At 47.5% G+C, this 13,289-nt stretch overlaps 2 protein-coding genes across 5 annotated transcripts in view; one reads left to right on the top strand and one right to left on the bottom strand.

Moving 5' to 3' along the window:
* The first annotated feature begins 633 nt into the window (after window positions 1-633).
* Rpusd3 (RNA pseudouridine synthase D3) overlaps window positions 634-13,289 on the top strand; it is a 24,123-nt gene continuing 11,467 nt past the window's right edge. The window contains exons 1-10 of one of the 3 annotated variants that reach the window (XR_003300272.2): window positions 634-758; window positions 1,081-1,220; window positions 2,352-2,396; window positions 2,537-2,636; window positions 2,968-3,075; window positions 3,158-3,242; window positions 3,449-3,572; window positions 3,980-4,119; window positions 4,903-5,178; window positions 11,345-11,606. Coding sequence is in view for 1 of the 3 variants with exons in the window: in XM_026383127.2 (XP_026238912.2) it covers window positions 634-758; window positions 1,081-1,220; window positions 2,352-2,396; window positions 2,537-2,636; window positions 2,968-3,075; window positions 3,158-3,242; window positions 3,449-3,572; window positions 3,980-4,119; window positions 4,903-5,094 (1,059 nt within the window). In the remaining 2 variants the exon portion in view is untranslated. Of the gene's footprint in view, window positions 759-1,080; window positions 1,221-2,351; window positions 2,397-2,536; window positions 2,637-2,967; window positions 3,076-3,157; window positions 3,243-3,448; window positions 3,573-3,979; window positions 4,120-4,902; window positions 6,005-11,344; window positions 11,607-13,289 lie in introns of those variants that run through there. The other 2 variants (XR_003300273.2, XM_026383127.2) reach the window with 2 other exon arrangements.
* Ttll3 (tubulin tyrosine ligase like 3) overlaps window positions 9,539-13,289 on the bottom strand; it is a 21,229-nt gene continuing 17,478 nt past the window's right edge. Inside the window, exons 12-14 of one of the 2 annotated variants that reach the window (XM_077793494.1) lie at window positions 11,787-12,057; window positions 10,760-10,986; window positions 9,539-10,530 (exon numbers count right to left, since the gene is read on the bottom strand). In XM_077793494.1, the coding sequence (XP_077649620.1) occupies window positions 10,231-10,530; window positions 10,760-10,986; window positions 11,787-12,057 (798 nt within the window). In that variant the 3' untranslated portion in view covers window positions 9,539-10,230. The remainder of the gene's footprint in view (window positions 10,531-10,759; window positions 10,987-11,786; window positions 12,058-13,289) is intronic. The other variant, XM_026383125.1, reaches the window with a different exon arrangement.

Genomic DNA, 13,289 nt, shown 5'->3' with positions numbered 1-13,289 from the left:
CACCTCCCCGGCCTTATTTTGTATTTTATTTAGAGACAGGGTTTTGAACTCTAGATCCTCCTGCCTCAGCCTCCCGAGTCGCTGGGATTACAGGTGTGCGCCACTGCGCCGGCCCCTTTACTTTGCTTTTTTGATTTCATATGTTGTGAAGTTTGATTTACTTGGAACTCACAATAAACTTACGTATGTGCGTGCTGCAATTGATTTAACCACTCCTCTCGATGGATTTAGATTTATTTATAGTCTTTTGCTAATGCGAGCAATGATTTGAAAGTGACAGCGCCCTTAGCCTGCGGTGGTGACACGAGCCAGGACAGGAGCTCTGCCCCTGAGCTCATCTCCAGCCCTGACACTGGTAGCTTTAAATTGGAAGGTTCCTAAGAGTTTGAACGGCAATCTGAACACCTCGCCCTTACTGGTTTTGTCTTAAAACTAGATCTCCACCCCGGGTAAACACCGCTGTAGCGCTTTGGTTTGTCCTAAATCAACAGCGCGAATTTACGCTTTCCCTCCCGAGCGGAGGCAAAGCCCCACCTTCTCAAGGTTCTCAGTCCCTCCCCCAATATTCGGATTGACAGTTGACTTGACCAATCACCGTGCAGTGGGTGAGCCAGGACGCCCTTCTGAACGCACATGCGCACTAGTCTTATTCAGAAGATGGGTGGCTTCCGTATTTGGGGTCGGGGCACGAGTGGCTGGTGGAGGGGCCTGGGGGCCCACGCACCGCCCAAGGATTCAGGCTACAGCACCAAATCCCGGTGATTAAGCTCCCCCACCTTCGTGTAGGAGGGAGATTACGACAGGGGGAGGGGATGTACAAAATAAGGATTTAAGTACGTTGTAGGTTCCAATCCTGGTTCCGCTGTGTGACCCTAAACTAGTTCCTGAGCCTGTCTGAACCTCAGAGCCTTCCGCTGTAAAGTGGAAGTTAAAGTCGAACCTCAATTTTTCCAAAAACCCAGCTTGGACATTTTGAGGCTTTTGGAGGAGGCAGGATTTGAGAAGAGGTGGGCGGAGTTAGAAATGGAATGGACTTCGCCAAACCAGTGATTCCCCTGTTGCTTCTCCCACCTCTTCCAGGAATCAGCTGCAACCACAAGGCTCCAGTAAACGGTCGGGTGTCCCCCGGGACCAGCCCTTCCCGGGGGTGCTGCAGCCAAAGAACCTCAGCAGGGAGGAGCTGGTTGATGTGCTTAGGGAAGCCGTGGTGGACCAGAAAGGTGAGGGATGGAGGGACTGCTGCACAGAGACCCAGAACCGAGACTCACTCCTGAGCCAGCCTTCTGGGGTTTTGGCTACAGCCCTGGAGCCAAATCCTTTTCTGTTTCCCACTAGCAGCGTAAACTGCGACTAGCCACATAATCTCTCTGAGCCTCAGCATTATGGGAATAGGGTGGTGGGGCTGGGGTGTAAATAACCAGGCAGTCTTACCAATAGTAGGCAATCAGTAACAAAAATTGCTGTAATGATAAATTGTTCATTGATTGTCAAAATACTAACTTTGGAGTCACATGTATCTAGATTCTGTAAGCAGTTTGCTGTGTGACATTTGAAAAATAACCTCATTTTCCTGAACTTTGGTAAACTCTGAACCTTTAATGATTTGTTCATTTCCTCAATTATGTGCTGAACATGTGCCACCCACTGTCCTGGGTGGACTCTGCAGTGCTGTGAGAGAAATGGTTCCTATCCTACTTCTAGTGGGAGAAATTGCTTAATCAGCAAATAAATGTTACTAGTGATCAGTGCTTTGAATAAATTAAAACAGAGTTATCATGCCTGTAATCCCAGAGACTCAGGAGGCTAAGGTAGGAAGATTGTAAGTTCAAGGCCAGCCTGGACAACTTGGCTAGACCTTGGGTCAAAATAAAAAATTAAGAAGGACTGGGGATGAAGCTCAGTGATAAAGTGCCCCTGGGCTCAATCCTCAGTACAAAAAAAAAGTAGTTTAAAAAAAAAAGGTGGGGGCTGGAGATATAGCTCAGGAGTAGAGAAAGTGCCCCTAGGTTTTATCCCCAGTACCACAAAAATCAGTCTGTTAATCAGGATGTTATGATGGCAAGGAACTGGGTGGGGGGACACAGTACATTGGGAATTCACACCTCTGTTTCATGACATTTGAGCCAGGATGATATGGAGCCAGGCCTGTGAAAATCTGGGGCAGTGGAAACAGCAAGTGCCAAGGCCCTGAGGTGGCAGGGAGTTTGGCTTATGTGAGGTTGATAACTCTTGTCCAAGCGTCCTTGTGGTGTCCCATGCTAAGATGAATGGGAAGGTGCTTTGTAAATTCTTAAGTTCTGCATAAAGATTTAACGTTGCCTTTGTTGCTGTTCTTGCAATGTATGTTTCAGGACCCCTAGTGACATTGAACAAGCCCCAGGGTCTGCCAGTGACAGGTATGAGCAAGGGCTATGGGGAGGAAATGCAATGAAAGGGGGTTCAATGTGTCTGAGAGGGGGAATATGAATAGAAGGGGATGGTGGAATTCAGCTTTGGCTTCTGGCAGGAACTTGTACTTTCCCCTCTTATTTTCCAGGAAAATCGGGAGAGCTTACATTGCTCTCAGTGCTGCCAGAGCTGAGTCAGTCCCTGGGGCTCAGCGAGCAGGAGCTTCACATTGTCCAAGCACCTGGGAAGTAAGTGATGCAGATGGAGAATGTAGTTATTTGACAGTTAGTATATGTAAAATTCCAGGTACGGCACCAGGCATTTGGTAGACACTTAGTAATTGGTGCTCATTGTTGACATTTGACTCTGAGTTCCCTGGGAGCAAGGGCAAAATGAGAAATACATTGAGCGACATAGTCTTGGTATTCAACAAGGGGAGACCTTCCCTTTTTCTCAGGAAGTCTGGGTGATAGTCCTGGCGTTTCTTTTTGCCCTTAAGTGAGTCATTGTTCCTTCATAGGGTCTCCTTTTTTGTGAGCAAGCCCAAAGTAACCTGTGTGATTTATCCTGTTCTTTTAGGGAGGCCTCTGGGCTTGTACTTCTCTCCAGTTGTCCCCAGACAGCAAGCCGCCTCCAGAAGTTCTTCACCCACTCAAGAAAGGCCCAGAGACCCACAGCCACCTACTGGTGAGAGTGAGGGGAGGGCTTCTAGAACAATGGGGAGGTCCCAGAAAGCCACTTGGTGACCTCCTCCTGTCACCATTCTCAGTGCCATCACCAATGGGATCCCAGCTACTGCTGAGGGGAAGATCCAGGCTGCCCTGAGGTTGGAATGCTTTGATGGCGTCAATCTTGTGAGTTGGGGACTGGCAGGGAAGTAGAGGGGTCCCTCCAGATATATTAGTCCTGCAGAGGAATCCCAGGTCCAGACTGGGGTGGCTGGCTCTCTCTTGTCCCCTAACATAAGTGGGTGACCTTCTCTTATACTATGGGCCTAGCCTGAGTCTATTGGGAACAGGGTATAGCTCCCAGGTATATGTGAAGTTTGCTCACACCACAGGCAGTTCCAGTAAAGTCCCCATCCCGAAAGGACATCCTGGAAGGAGTCAAAAGGACTCTCAGCCACTTCCGTGTGATGGCCACAGGCTCAGGCTGTGCCCTGGTCCAGCTGCAGCCACTGACAGGTGGGTCTGGAGCCTCACGGCCTTTAGAATTGTACTTGGATCTGGGAGGCAAGGTGGGTGGGTGGAAGAGGGTGACTCCCTAAAAGCCTGGGGGGCATTTGATGGACCTAAGGGTATAAGTGACCACTCCAGTGTCACTCTCCACAGTTGAGCACCCCAGCAGGAAAGAGCAGTCCTCTTTGCCAGAAGGTGGAGACATCAGGGTGAAGAGCCCCAAAGGCTAGGCACATTGCCAGGTGACAGTCCTGAGCTGCTCCTGTGCCCTGCCCATAAGGCAGGGGCTACCTCACCGCCTCCTTGTGATCTGAGAATGGGGTAGTGTTTCCCCAGAGGGGAGCAGGGCGGATAGCTCTGGCTGAGATGAAAACAGGAGCTGCCCATCATCTCTCCTGTGTCCTGTCACCCAGTGTTCCCTGGTCAGCTGCAGGTACACATGATGCTGCAACTCTGCCCTCTGCTTGGGGACCACACCTATTCTGCTCGCCTGGGCACTGTCCTGGGTCAGCGCTTCCTGTTGTCAGCCCAGAGCACCAAGCCCCAGAGTCAGGTACCAAGCTCCTACTTCCTTCCAGGTTTGGGGGTGAGGGTGGCCAGCATCTCCAGGTATTAGCTATGTAGCTTGGGACTAGGAGACATCCCTCTTGGCCTCCAGGGCTGTCTGTACCCCTGTCTTGCTGTGTGGCTCAAACACTTGCTTTCTTGGGCTTCATTCTGCCCATCTGTTCAATAAGGGAGTTGAAGTGTCTGATTTCTAAAAGCCCTTCTGAGTCTGATGTTCTTTGAGTCTGGTGCAGGGGAGTAACACAGGTTGTGTGTATGAGGGCCCCTCTGCCTACTCTAACAAGTAATCCTGACGTCCAGGCTCTGAATCAGTGATCTCCTCCTTACATGAAATCTATTACATGGGAGTGGATGTGGAGTGGGCTTTGTTCCAGGCACTCAGGAGCCCAGGCTGTTGATAATCCAGCCAGATGATGACAGTGTAGATTCATATGGATGAGGATTTTATGAAACAGGTCTGGAAGTGGCATGTGTACTTCCACTCAGTGGCTAGAGCTCAATCACATGGCCTTACCAAACTGCATGAGGGGTTACAGAAGAAGCTTTAGCTGTGCGCCAGGAGAAAACTGGTTTGGTGGACCCCAAACCAGAATGTGTATGTGCATGCATGTGTGTCTTCCTACAGAGAGAGGAAATGAATAATAGCTGTAGGCCATAAGAGGAAGGGGAGGAGGAGGGAGGAGGTGCTTACTTCACTACCATTTAGATTAGAGCTGGTCCTTAGCTGGTGGGAACATGGGTGGCTGAGTGCTCACTCACTCCTCTCCAGGTCCTGGATGAAGCTCTCCTCAGATGCCTCGACCTGACTCCCTCCCAGTCTTCCCAGCTGCCCTTGCACCTTCACTTGCATCGTCTTCTCCTCCCAGGCCCTGGGCCCAGGGACACCCCCATGGAGCTTCTGGCACCCCTGCCCCCTTATTTCTCCAGGACCCTGCAATACCTGGGGCTCTGCCAACAATAGGCCTCTGTTCCTGACCCCACAGCTGGAGAGCAGAGTGCACTGAGGGGAAGGGGCCTGTGGCCAGCCAGGCCCAAAGAGAATGAGGTCAGTGTTCAACATGGTAAAGGCCCTGATGTAAGGTCCTGGGCTCTGTCGTCAGGCAAACCTGGTTAGGCCTCTTGCTTGCTGTGTGGTGTTGGGCAAGTGACTTCTGTCTGGACTTGAAATAATAGAAGCTCCTACACCTCATGATCTGGATTTGGAGATTTGTTGAGAAAGTAAATATTTACCATGGACCATGCTTTCTGCTGATTTGAATATGTGGTCTTTTTATTTGACAGTTTCTGTTGTGAACCTGACTAGGAAAAGATTTTAGATTTTTTTAAATTGTGGTTAAAAAAAAATACACCATAACTTACCATCTTAACCATTTCTCTCTCTTTTGAGATGAGGTCTTGCTATGTTGCCTAGGCTATCCTCAAACTCCTGGGCTCAAGTTATGCTCCTGCCTCAAGCTCCCTGGTAATTGTGTACTTAATGTATTCTATAACCAAAACCACTGTCGACCTCCAGAAAGGTCTTCATCTTCTAAAAGTGAAACTTCGTACCCAACTGGACACTAACTCATAATTTCCCCCACTCCCAGTCCCTGGTAGCCACCATTCTACTTTCTATGAAACTGACTACTCCAGGTATCTCCATTTAAGTGGATATATTAGACTTTTTACTTTAAAAAAAAATGTGAGGCTAGGTTTGGTGGTGTAATCCCAGAGGCTTGGGAGGCTAAGGCAGGAGGATTGCAAGTTCAAGAACAGTCTCAGAGGGCTGGGGATGTGGCTCAAGCGGTAGCGCGCTCGCCTGGCATGAGTGCGGCCCGGGTTTGATCCTCAGCACCACATACAAACAAAGATGTTGTGTCTGCCGAAAACTAAAAAATAAATATTAATTCTCTCTCTCTCTCTCTCTCTCTCTCTCTAAAAAAAAAAAAAAAAAAAAGAACAGTCTCAGCAATTTAAGTGACTGAGACTCTGTCTCAAATTAAAAATATATAATTAAAATTGCTAGGAATATGACTCATTGGTTAAGCACCCCTGGGTTCAATCCCCAGAACCAAATAAATAAATAATAAAATAAAAAATTGTGAAACAGCTGGGCTCAGTGGTGCTTGCCTGTAATCCCAGTGACCCAGGAGACTGAGGTTGGAGGATCATAATTCCGGGCCTGGGAAATTTAGCAGGACTCTGTTTCAAAATAAAAAATAAAACAGGCTGGAAATATATGTAGCTCAGTGGTAAAGTGTCCCTGGGTTCAATTCTGAGTACCCCCCCAAAAAAAGAAGTGACATAGAGTAGGGCTTGGGGTGTAGCTCAGTGGTAGAACTTATGCTTAGCATGTAGGAGGCCCTGGATTCCATCCCTAGCCGCTCCCCACACAAAACTTTTTGAAATATATCAAACATGGTGACAATGCCTAAAATATCAAAGACTAATGATAAAATGATACTCATATAAACCCCACTTGGAGCACATAGATATATTCCCTCTCCTTTCTGCAGAGCAACATTCCCAACCCTGAGCCCATGTTAGAATCCTCCTCCCCTCCTAGGAAGTTTAAATCCCTAGGACTCCCCATGATTCTGCAGCTGAAAGGTTCTAAATTGGCTTGGCATGGAGATCCTGACTGCAATGCTTGTTTATTTTTGCAGTGCTAGGGATTAAACCCAGGGCTTCCTCACACATGCTAAGCATACCCCCTTACTACTGAGCTACACCACCCCCAAGCCATCAGTCTTTTAAAAAAAGATCCCTAAGGGGTTCTGTTCAGTCTAGGTTAGAAGCCACTGCCCAACTTGCGAGGATTCGTTCCTTGCTTTTCTTTCTAAGTTATACTGCATGCTTAAGTATCTCTAAACAATACTCTTCATTTTGCCTTTTTCCCCCCACCTTTGGTACTGGCGATTGATCCCAAGGGTACTTTACCAGTGACCTATATCCCTAATCCTTTTTTTTTTTTTTGGTCCTGAGGATTGAACCCAGGGATGCTCAACCACTGAGCTATATCCCAGCCCTTTTTTATATTTTATTTAGACAGGGTCTTGCTGAGTTGCTAAGTGCTTCGCTAAGTTGCTGAGGCTGGCTTTGAATTCACAATCCTCCTGCTTCATAGCCTCCCGAACCCCTGGGATTACAGGCATGCACCACTGTTGCCCAGCCCTAACCCTTTTTTATTTTCAAACAGTGTCTCACTAAGTTTGTGAGGGTCTCATTAAGTTGCCAAGGCTGGCCTCTAACTTGTGATCTCCCTGCTTTGGCTTCCTGAGCTGCTTGGATGACAGGTGTGCTCCAACCACACCCTACATTTTTGTCATTTTTGATGCTTCTATAAAAGGGCTCATGCTGCCAAGTATGGTGACAGATACATGTAATCCCAGTGATTTTGGAGGCAGAGGCATGATGATTACAAGTCTGAGAACAGCCTCAGCAACTTAGAGAGGCCCTAAGCAACTCAGTGAGACCTTTTCTCAAAATGAAAAATAAAAAGGGTTGGGGATGTGGCTCAGTGGTTAAGCGCCCTGGGGTTCAGTCCCAGGTACCAAAAATAATCAAACAAAAAAGAGCTCAGGCTGTGTGTATTCTTTTGCAACCTGCTCTTGTTCTACATTGTGACCTGCAGTTGTGTTGTTTGGCATGTAAGTTTGAATTCCAGAATTTGAACAGACCACAATTATCCATTCTACCATTAATTGGACACTTACATCTTTTGGTTGTCACCACAAAGCTACTGTGAAACTGCTTGCACTCATTTCCTGGTTCAGGGATGCAAGAATTTCTGGGTCATAGCATTTGTATCTTCAACTTGACTAGTGTCAAGAGCTGCCTAGAGGGGCTGGGGATGTGGCTCAAGCGGTAGCTTGCTCACCTGGCATGCGTGCGGCCCGGGTTCGAGCCTCAGCACCACATACAAACAAAGATGTTGTGTCCGCCGAAAACTAAAAAATAAATATTAAAATTCTCTCTCTCTCCCCACCTCTCTCTCTTAAAAAAAAAAAAAAAAAAAAAAAAAAAAAAAAAAAAAAAAGAGCTGCCTAGAGCTGCCCTAACAAATTATCACAAGCTTGAATAGTTTAAACAAAAAAAAAAAAAAAAAAATAGAAGTGGATTTTCTCCTTTTGGGAGACCAGAAATCCAAAACCAAGGCTGCAAATCCAAAATGAAGAGCTCTAGGAGAGAACCACTCCTATATTCTTCTGTGGTTTCCAGTATCCCATACTAATTTGTCTCTCTTTTTTTGTGTGTGCTGGAGATTGAACCCAGGGCCTTACACATGCTAGGCAAATGTTCTACCACTGAGCTATATCCCCAGCCTTTCTTTAAAATTCTGAGACAGGGTGTCACTCAGTTGCCCAGGCAGGCCTTATACTTGTAATCCTCTTGCCTCAACTTCCCAAGTAGCTGGGGTTACAAGTAGGCACCACCACACCCAGTTTCACATGGTCATTGAAGGAGTTAAAAAATATACCACCCTGGGCCAGGTGCAGTGGTGTAGGCCTATAATCCCAGTTACTTGTCAAAATAAAAAGTTAAAATGGCTGGGGATATCATTTAGTGGTTAACTCTCTCTGGGTTCAATCCCCAGTACTGGGAGGGGGAAAAAAAATCCACCCTGGCAGATTGACTGTATGGAACTTGAAAGGCAGTAGGTGTGAGATCACTTTCGGGCTGTGCGTGTAGCTCAGTAGGAGAGTACTCACATAGCCTAATAGGCCCTGGATTTCATCCCTATTGGGCAAAATAGAAAAACATCACTTTGACCTTTGTGCAGCTTCTTAAAAGCAGATGAAACTCCATTCCAATATGAAAGGTACTCTCCCTATGCTAGAAATATACAGCATCCCTACTTATACCTAAGATGTCAAAACCAAGAGAATTCTCTGAAGACCTTGTTAAAATAACTCCAGGGCTGAGGACTGAGGTTGTAGCTCGATGGTTGAGTGCCTGTGTAGGATGCGTGAGGCTCTGGGTTCCATCCCAAACATGGCAAATAAATAAACAACTCCCATCTTTTAATCCTCCTTGCATAATTTAGTGGCTTCTTCACAACTATTCTTTATCTGAGCCGGAATCATAAGTAACTGACTGTGCCTCTTTGGGTCTTCATTTATAAGGGCTCCCCTGCCAAGTCAAACTTACATTAAATTTGTAGGCAGATTTTCTCTTGTTAATATAGCTTATGTAATTTAATTCTATGATCTAGTCAGGATCTAAGAAAATGGAAGTAGAATTTTTTGGCTCCCATATCTCTTATCATCTCTTCTGATTCTTTTTTTTTTTTTAAAGAGAGAGTGAGAGAGGAGAGAGAGAGAGAGAGAGAATTTTTAGTATTTATTTTTTAGTTCTCGGCGGACACAACATCTTTGTTGGTATGTGGTGCTGAGGATCGAACCCGGGCCGCACGCATGCCAGGCGCGAGCGCGCTACCGCTTGAGCCACATCCCCAGCCCTCTTCTGATTCTTATAAAGATGTTTATTGTTGGGTTTAGAGACCACTCAGATAATCTGGGTGCTTTCATCTCAAGATTGTAAAACTCCTTACCTGTTTAAGGACATACATGCAGGTGACAGACATATCTTTTAGGGGGCCACCATTCAATCCATTAAGACTAGGTAATACCAAATTTTTACACACAGGTGTGGTTTGTTGGATATTTCATTTTACCTGATATTAGTCTGTTGCTGAGAAAGGGACAAACCCACACCCTCTGGAGAAAGGCTGGGGTTTCATCAAGGTCCACCCTTTTCCCTGTGTTGTAACGTAAATGTTTCTATGCCTACTGGATGTCATTCTGCCAGCCTCTGGGGCTAGGGATTCCCAGTGGTCCACAGTCTGGCAATGTGTCCCTGACTTTTCACTGCCGTGTGATCTTGGTCAAGCCACATCTTCTTGTTCAGACTTAGTTTCCTCATATATATAAGTGAAGGCTCAGACATACCAAGGAAGTATCTGAACAGGAAGTCCCATGTCTGTCACTAAGTGGGAATTATGGCTGCTGTTAGCTCTTGATCTGGACTGTTGGGTAGAGACTTCACCCCATCTGTTTTTCACCCAATAGTGGTGGAGCCAAAGCCTACCACAATTCCACAGTTCGTTTGCTCCTCTTTATTTGGTGCTAGATCCAGGACAGAGGCAGTGCCCCACAAGAACAGAGCAAGATTTCCCTAGCCTTATAACCTCTGTACCCCTCAGCTTTTGGAATGTATCAGTAAGGGGCAGGGATATAGGATGGCCCAGCCTCTTCACAGGGTATGCCTCCGCCTTGGGTTTGTCGCAGAGTCTGGCCTTCAACTTGCCTTTGCCCTTGACCTTCCTATGGGTGCTGGGAAGAGTTCCGACTTCAAAGGTCTGAGGCCACAAGACACGGGCAGGTTGGGGACCTCGAAGGCGCTTGGGAGCAACAGCCTCGGTGTGAAAGGGGGGGAGAAAGAGAGAGATGATCAGGAATCTGTATAGGAAGGGGTTTTGAGGGGGACAAGTCCTTCCCTTTTATCTGATATTGGTCCCTTGCTGAGAAAGGGACAAACCCACACCCTCTGGGCAGCCTGGGAGCTGCTCTCTGCCTGTGCCCTCCAGCCCTGACCCCAGTGCTCAGCACTGTCCACCAGGGTATGAGTCATGGATCCAGGCCCACCTTTCTTGGTTTTGGGATGCTGGGTGCCATCTTGAGGTCAGAGTCTGGTGGAAGGGAAATCATAACCTTGGCCGTTGGTATAGTCATCAGGGCCTTGCCTGTGGGCGACAGGGCCTTAGTGCCCACCAGTTTGCAGGGCTGCACTCTGAGGATGCGCCCCTGGGGTTGGAGCACACAGGAAGAAGGAAGCCGTGCCTTGGCGTGGAGGCTGGGGAAGTGGTAAGGGGCTGTGGGAGCAAGGGAAGCTGTGAGGGCCTAGAGAGGCTGACCAGCTGCTCTGCTGCCCCATAGGGTATGTGCACAGGGTAGGGAAGACAGGGGCAGGGTGAGGGCAGTGGAGCCCTCCCGGTTCCTCCTCCAGAGGCAGTGGGAAGAATCCAGGGTTTGGAGTCCAACAGACCTGGGTCTGCATCCCAGCTCTGCCCCTTCTGGGCTGTGCAACCTCAGGCAACTTCCTTAAACTTTCTGCTACCTCGGCTGGAAAATGGGGACGATAGCACCTATCTCACTAGGTTGCTGTGAAGACTAAAGGAGCTGGTTAGGTAGTGGTAGTGAACATTTAAGTGATTAGATTCTTCCCCAAAGGCCATTCTGCATGGAAGCAAAGGAAGAATACTGCTTTGGCAAAAGCCTGGACTCTGGAGACAGAGCACCCTGGGATTGAGTCCAGGCAGGGTGACTGAGACTCTGGAGAGGACAATGCTTACTTGGCTGTATATTTTAAAAGATTACTTTGTGAGTAGTGGTTCTTTCCTTCTATTGGTGGTTCTGGTGGTAGGGCAAATCCAAGTGGTTGAGGGGCTTAGAGAACAGAAGAAATCACTTTGGGACACTGGGGTGTTTGAGGGAATGCTGTTACCCAGGGATTGAGGTCATCCTCATACTCAATGGCAGTCTTTTCAAGGAATGAGACTGCCGTTTCCCACTAACACAGGTCATGGTAACAATGTAGCCCATTTTGGTGTTGGGGGAGGGTCCCACTTATGGGGGATGGGGCAGAGCAGGGCTGTGGCACTTTTTGTCTTGCCTTTCTTCCCCTTCCCGGGGACGGAGGTGGTAGCAGTGGAGCCTGGCTTCTCAATGTGCCCCTGGCTCCTGGACCCAGCAACTTTCCTGGAAGCTGACCTGTGGGTAGGGGTCCCCAGCTCCTTGCCTTCCCCAGAGCCTTGCTGGGTTAGCAGATGAGGGAATGATGGGCGGACCCCCATCCGCTGATGACACAGTGCTGTGGGCTTCTTGATGGTGGAACCCTCCACCAGGAGCCGGATACCCACATACTGGGGCACCTCCACTGCAGGCTGTGGACAAGAAGAGAAGAGACAAGGCCTGTCAGTGGTGTTGGAATCCTTGCAGCAGGAGCCAGGGCAGAGATGGATAGAATTCACCTCTGAAGCACCTGGTCAAGTAGAATGAAAAATAAAATTAGAAATTTGCATTTTTTGCAATTCTAATAAAATAGGTAAGAATCAAAACTGAGCTGAGAAATGGGAAGCCCACCTCTGTCCTCCGGGAGACCCCTTAATCCTAGAGGGATTAAGAAGTCACAGAGCCCCAGGGACTAGTAACTCAGAAGAGGAGGGAATTCCAGTCAAGTCCCCACAACCACACCTCCACATCTACTGCCCTCTCAGGTTGCTTGTGCCCCCAGTCCATGATGAAATATGTGTGGCTGTGTTCTACAAGTCACTGCCAACAATCAGAGTCTCTACAGAGATAATTTGACTTATGATACCCACATAGACAGCAGGCTTAGAGACTGCCTGGAACCTTATATGAGCTCAAGTCACGGGGGAGCAGAAACTAAGAGCCTTAAAGAAGGCAGAGCATTGGGGCTGGGTTGTAGCTCAGTTGGTAAAGCATTTGCCTTGCACATGTGAGGCACTGAGTTCGATCCTCAGTACCACATAAAAATAAATAAAGGTATTGTGTCTGTCTACAACTAAAAAAGCTAAAAAAAAAAAAAAGAAGGCAGAGCACACCTGGTATGGTTATGTGCACCTATAGTCCCAGCTACTCGGGAGGCTGGGGCAGGAGGATCATGAGTTTGAGGCCAACCTGTCTCAAAATAAAAAGCAGAAGACTGGAGATGTAGCTCAGTGGTAGAGTACCCTGGGTTTTGAAATAAATGAATAAAACCATTGCAGAACCTGAGCTACCAAATAGCCCTAGGTGATTGGAGAAAGGTCATCTTTACAGAAGAAACCTCTTTTTTTTTTTTTTTTTTTTGGTAGTGGGGATTGAACCCAGGGGCACTTTACCACTGAGCCACATCCCTGGCCCTTTTAATGTTTTATTTTGAGACAAGGTCTTGTTAACTTGCTTTGGGCCTTGCTAAATTGCTAAGGCTGGCTTTGAATAATTCACAATCTTCCTGCCTCAGCCTCCTGAGCCTCTGGGATTACTGGCATGCACCTCCACACAGAAACCTCATTTAATAAACGTAGAGTGAACAATAAAACTAGAAATTGGAACTCTAATAGGGGTAAGAATCAAAACTGGATATCAAAACAAGTAGAAAGTATGACAAGAA

This window comes from Urocitellus parryii, chromosome 16 (assembly GCF_045843805.1).
Source record: "Urocitellus parryii isolate mUroPar1 chromosome 16, mUroPar1.hap1, whole genome shotgun sequence".
Lineage (NCBI taxonomy): Eukaryota > Metazoa > Chordata > Mammalia > Rodentia > Sciuridae > Urocitellus > Urocitellus parryii.
The sequence above is the reverse complement of the archived record's forward strand: the minus strand, read 5'-3'. Positions and strand labels throughout refer to the sequence as shown.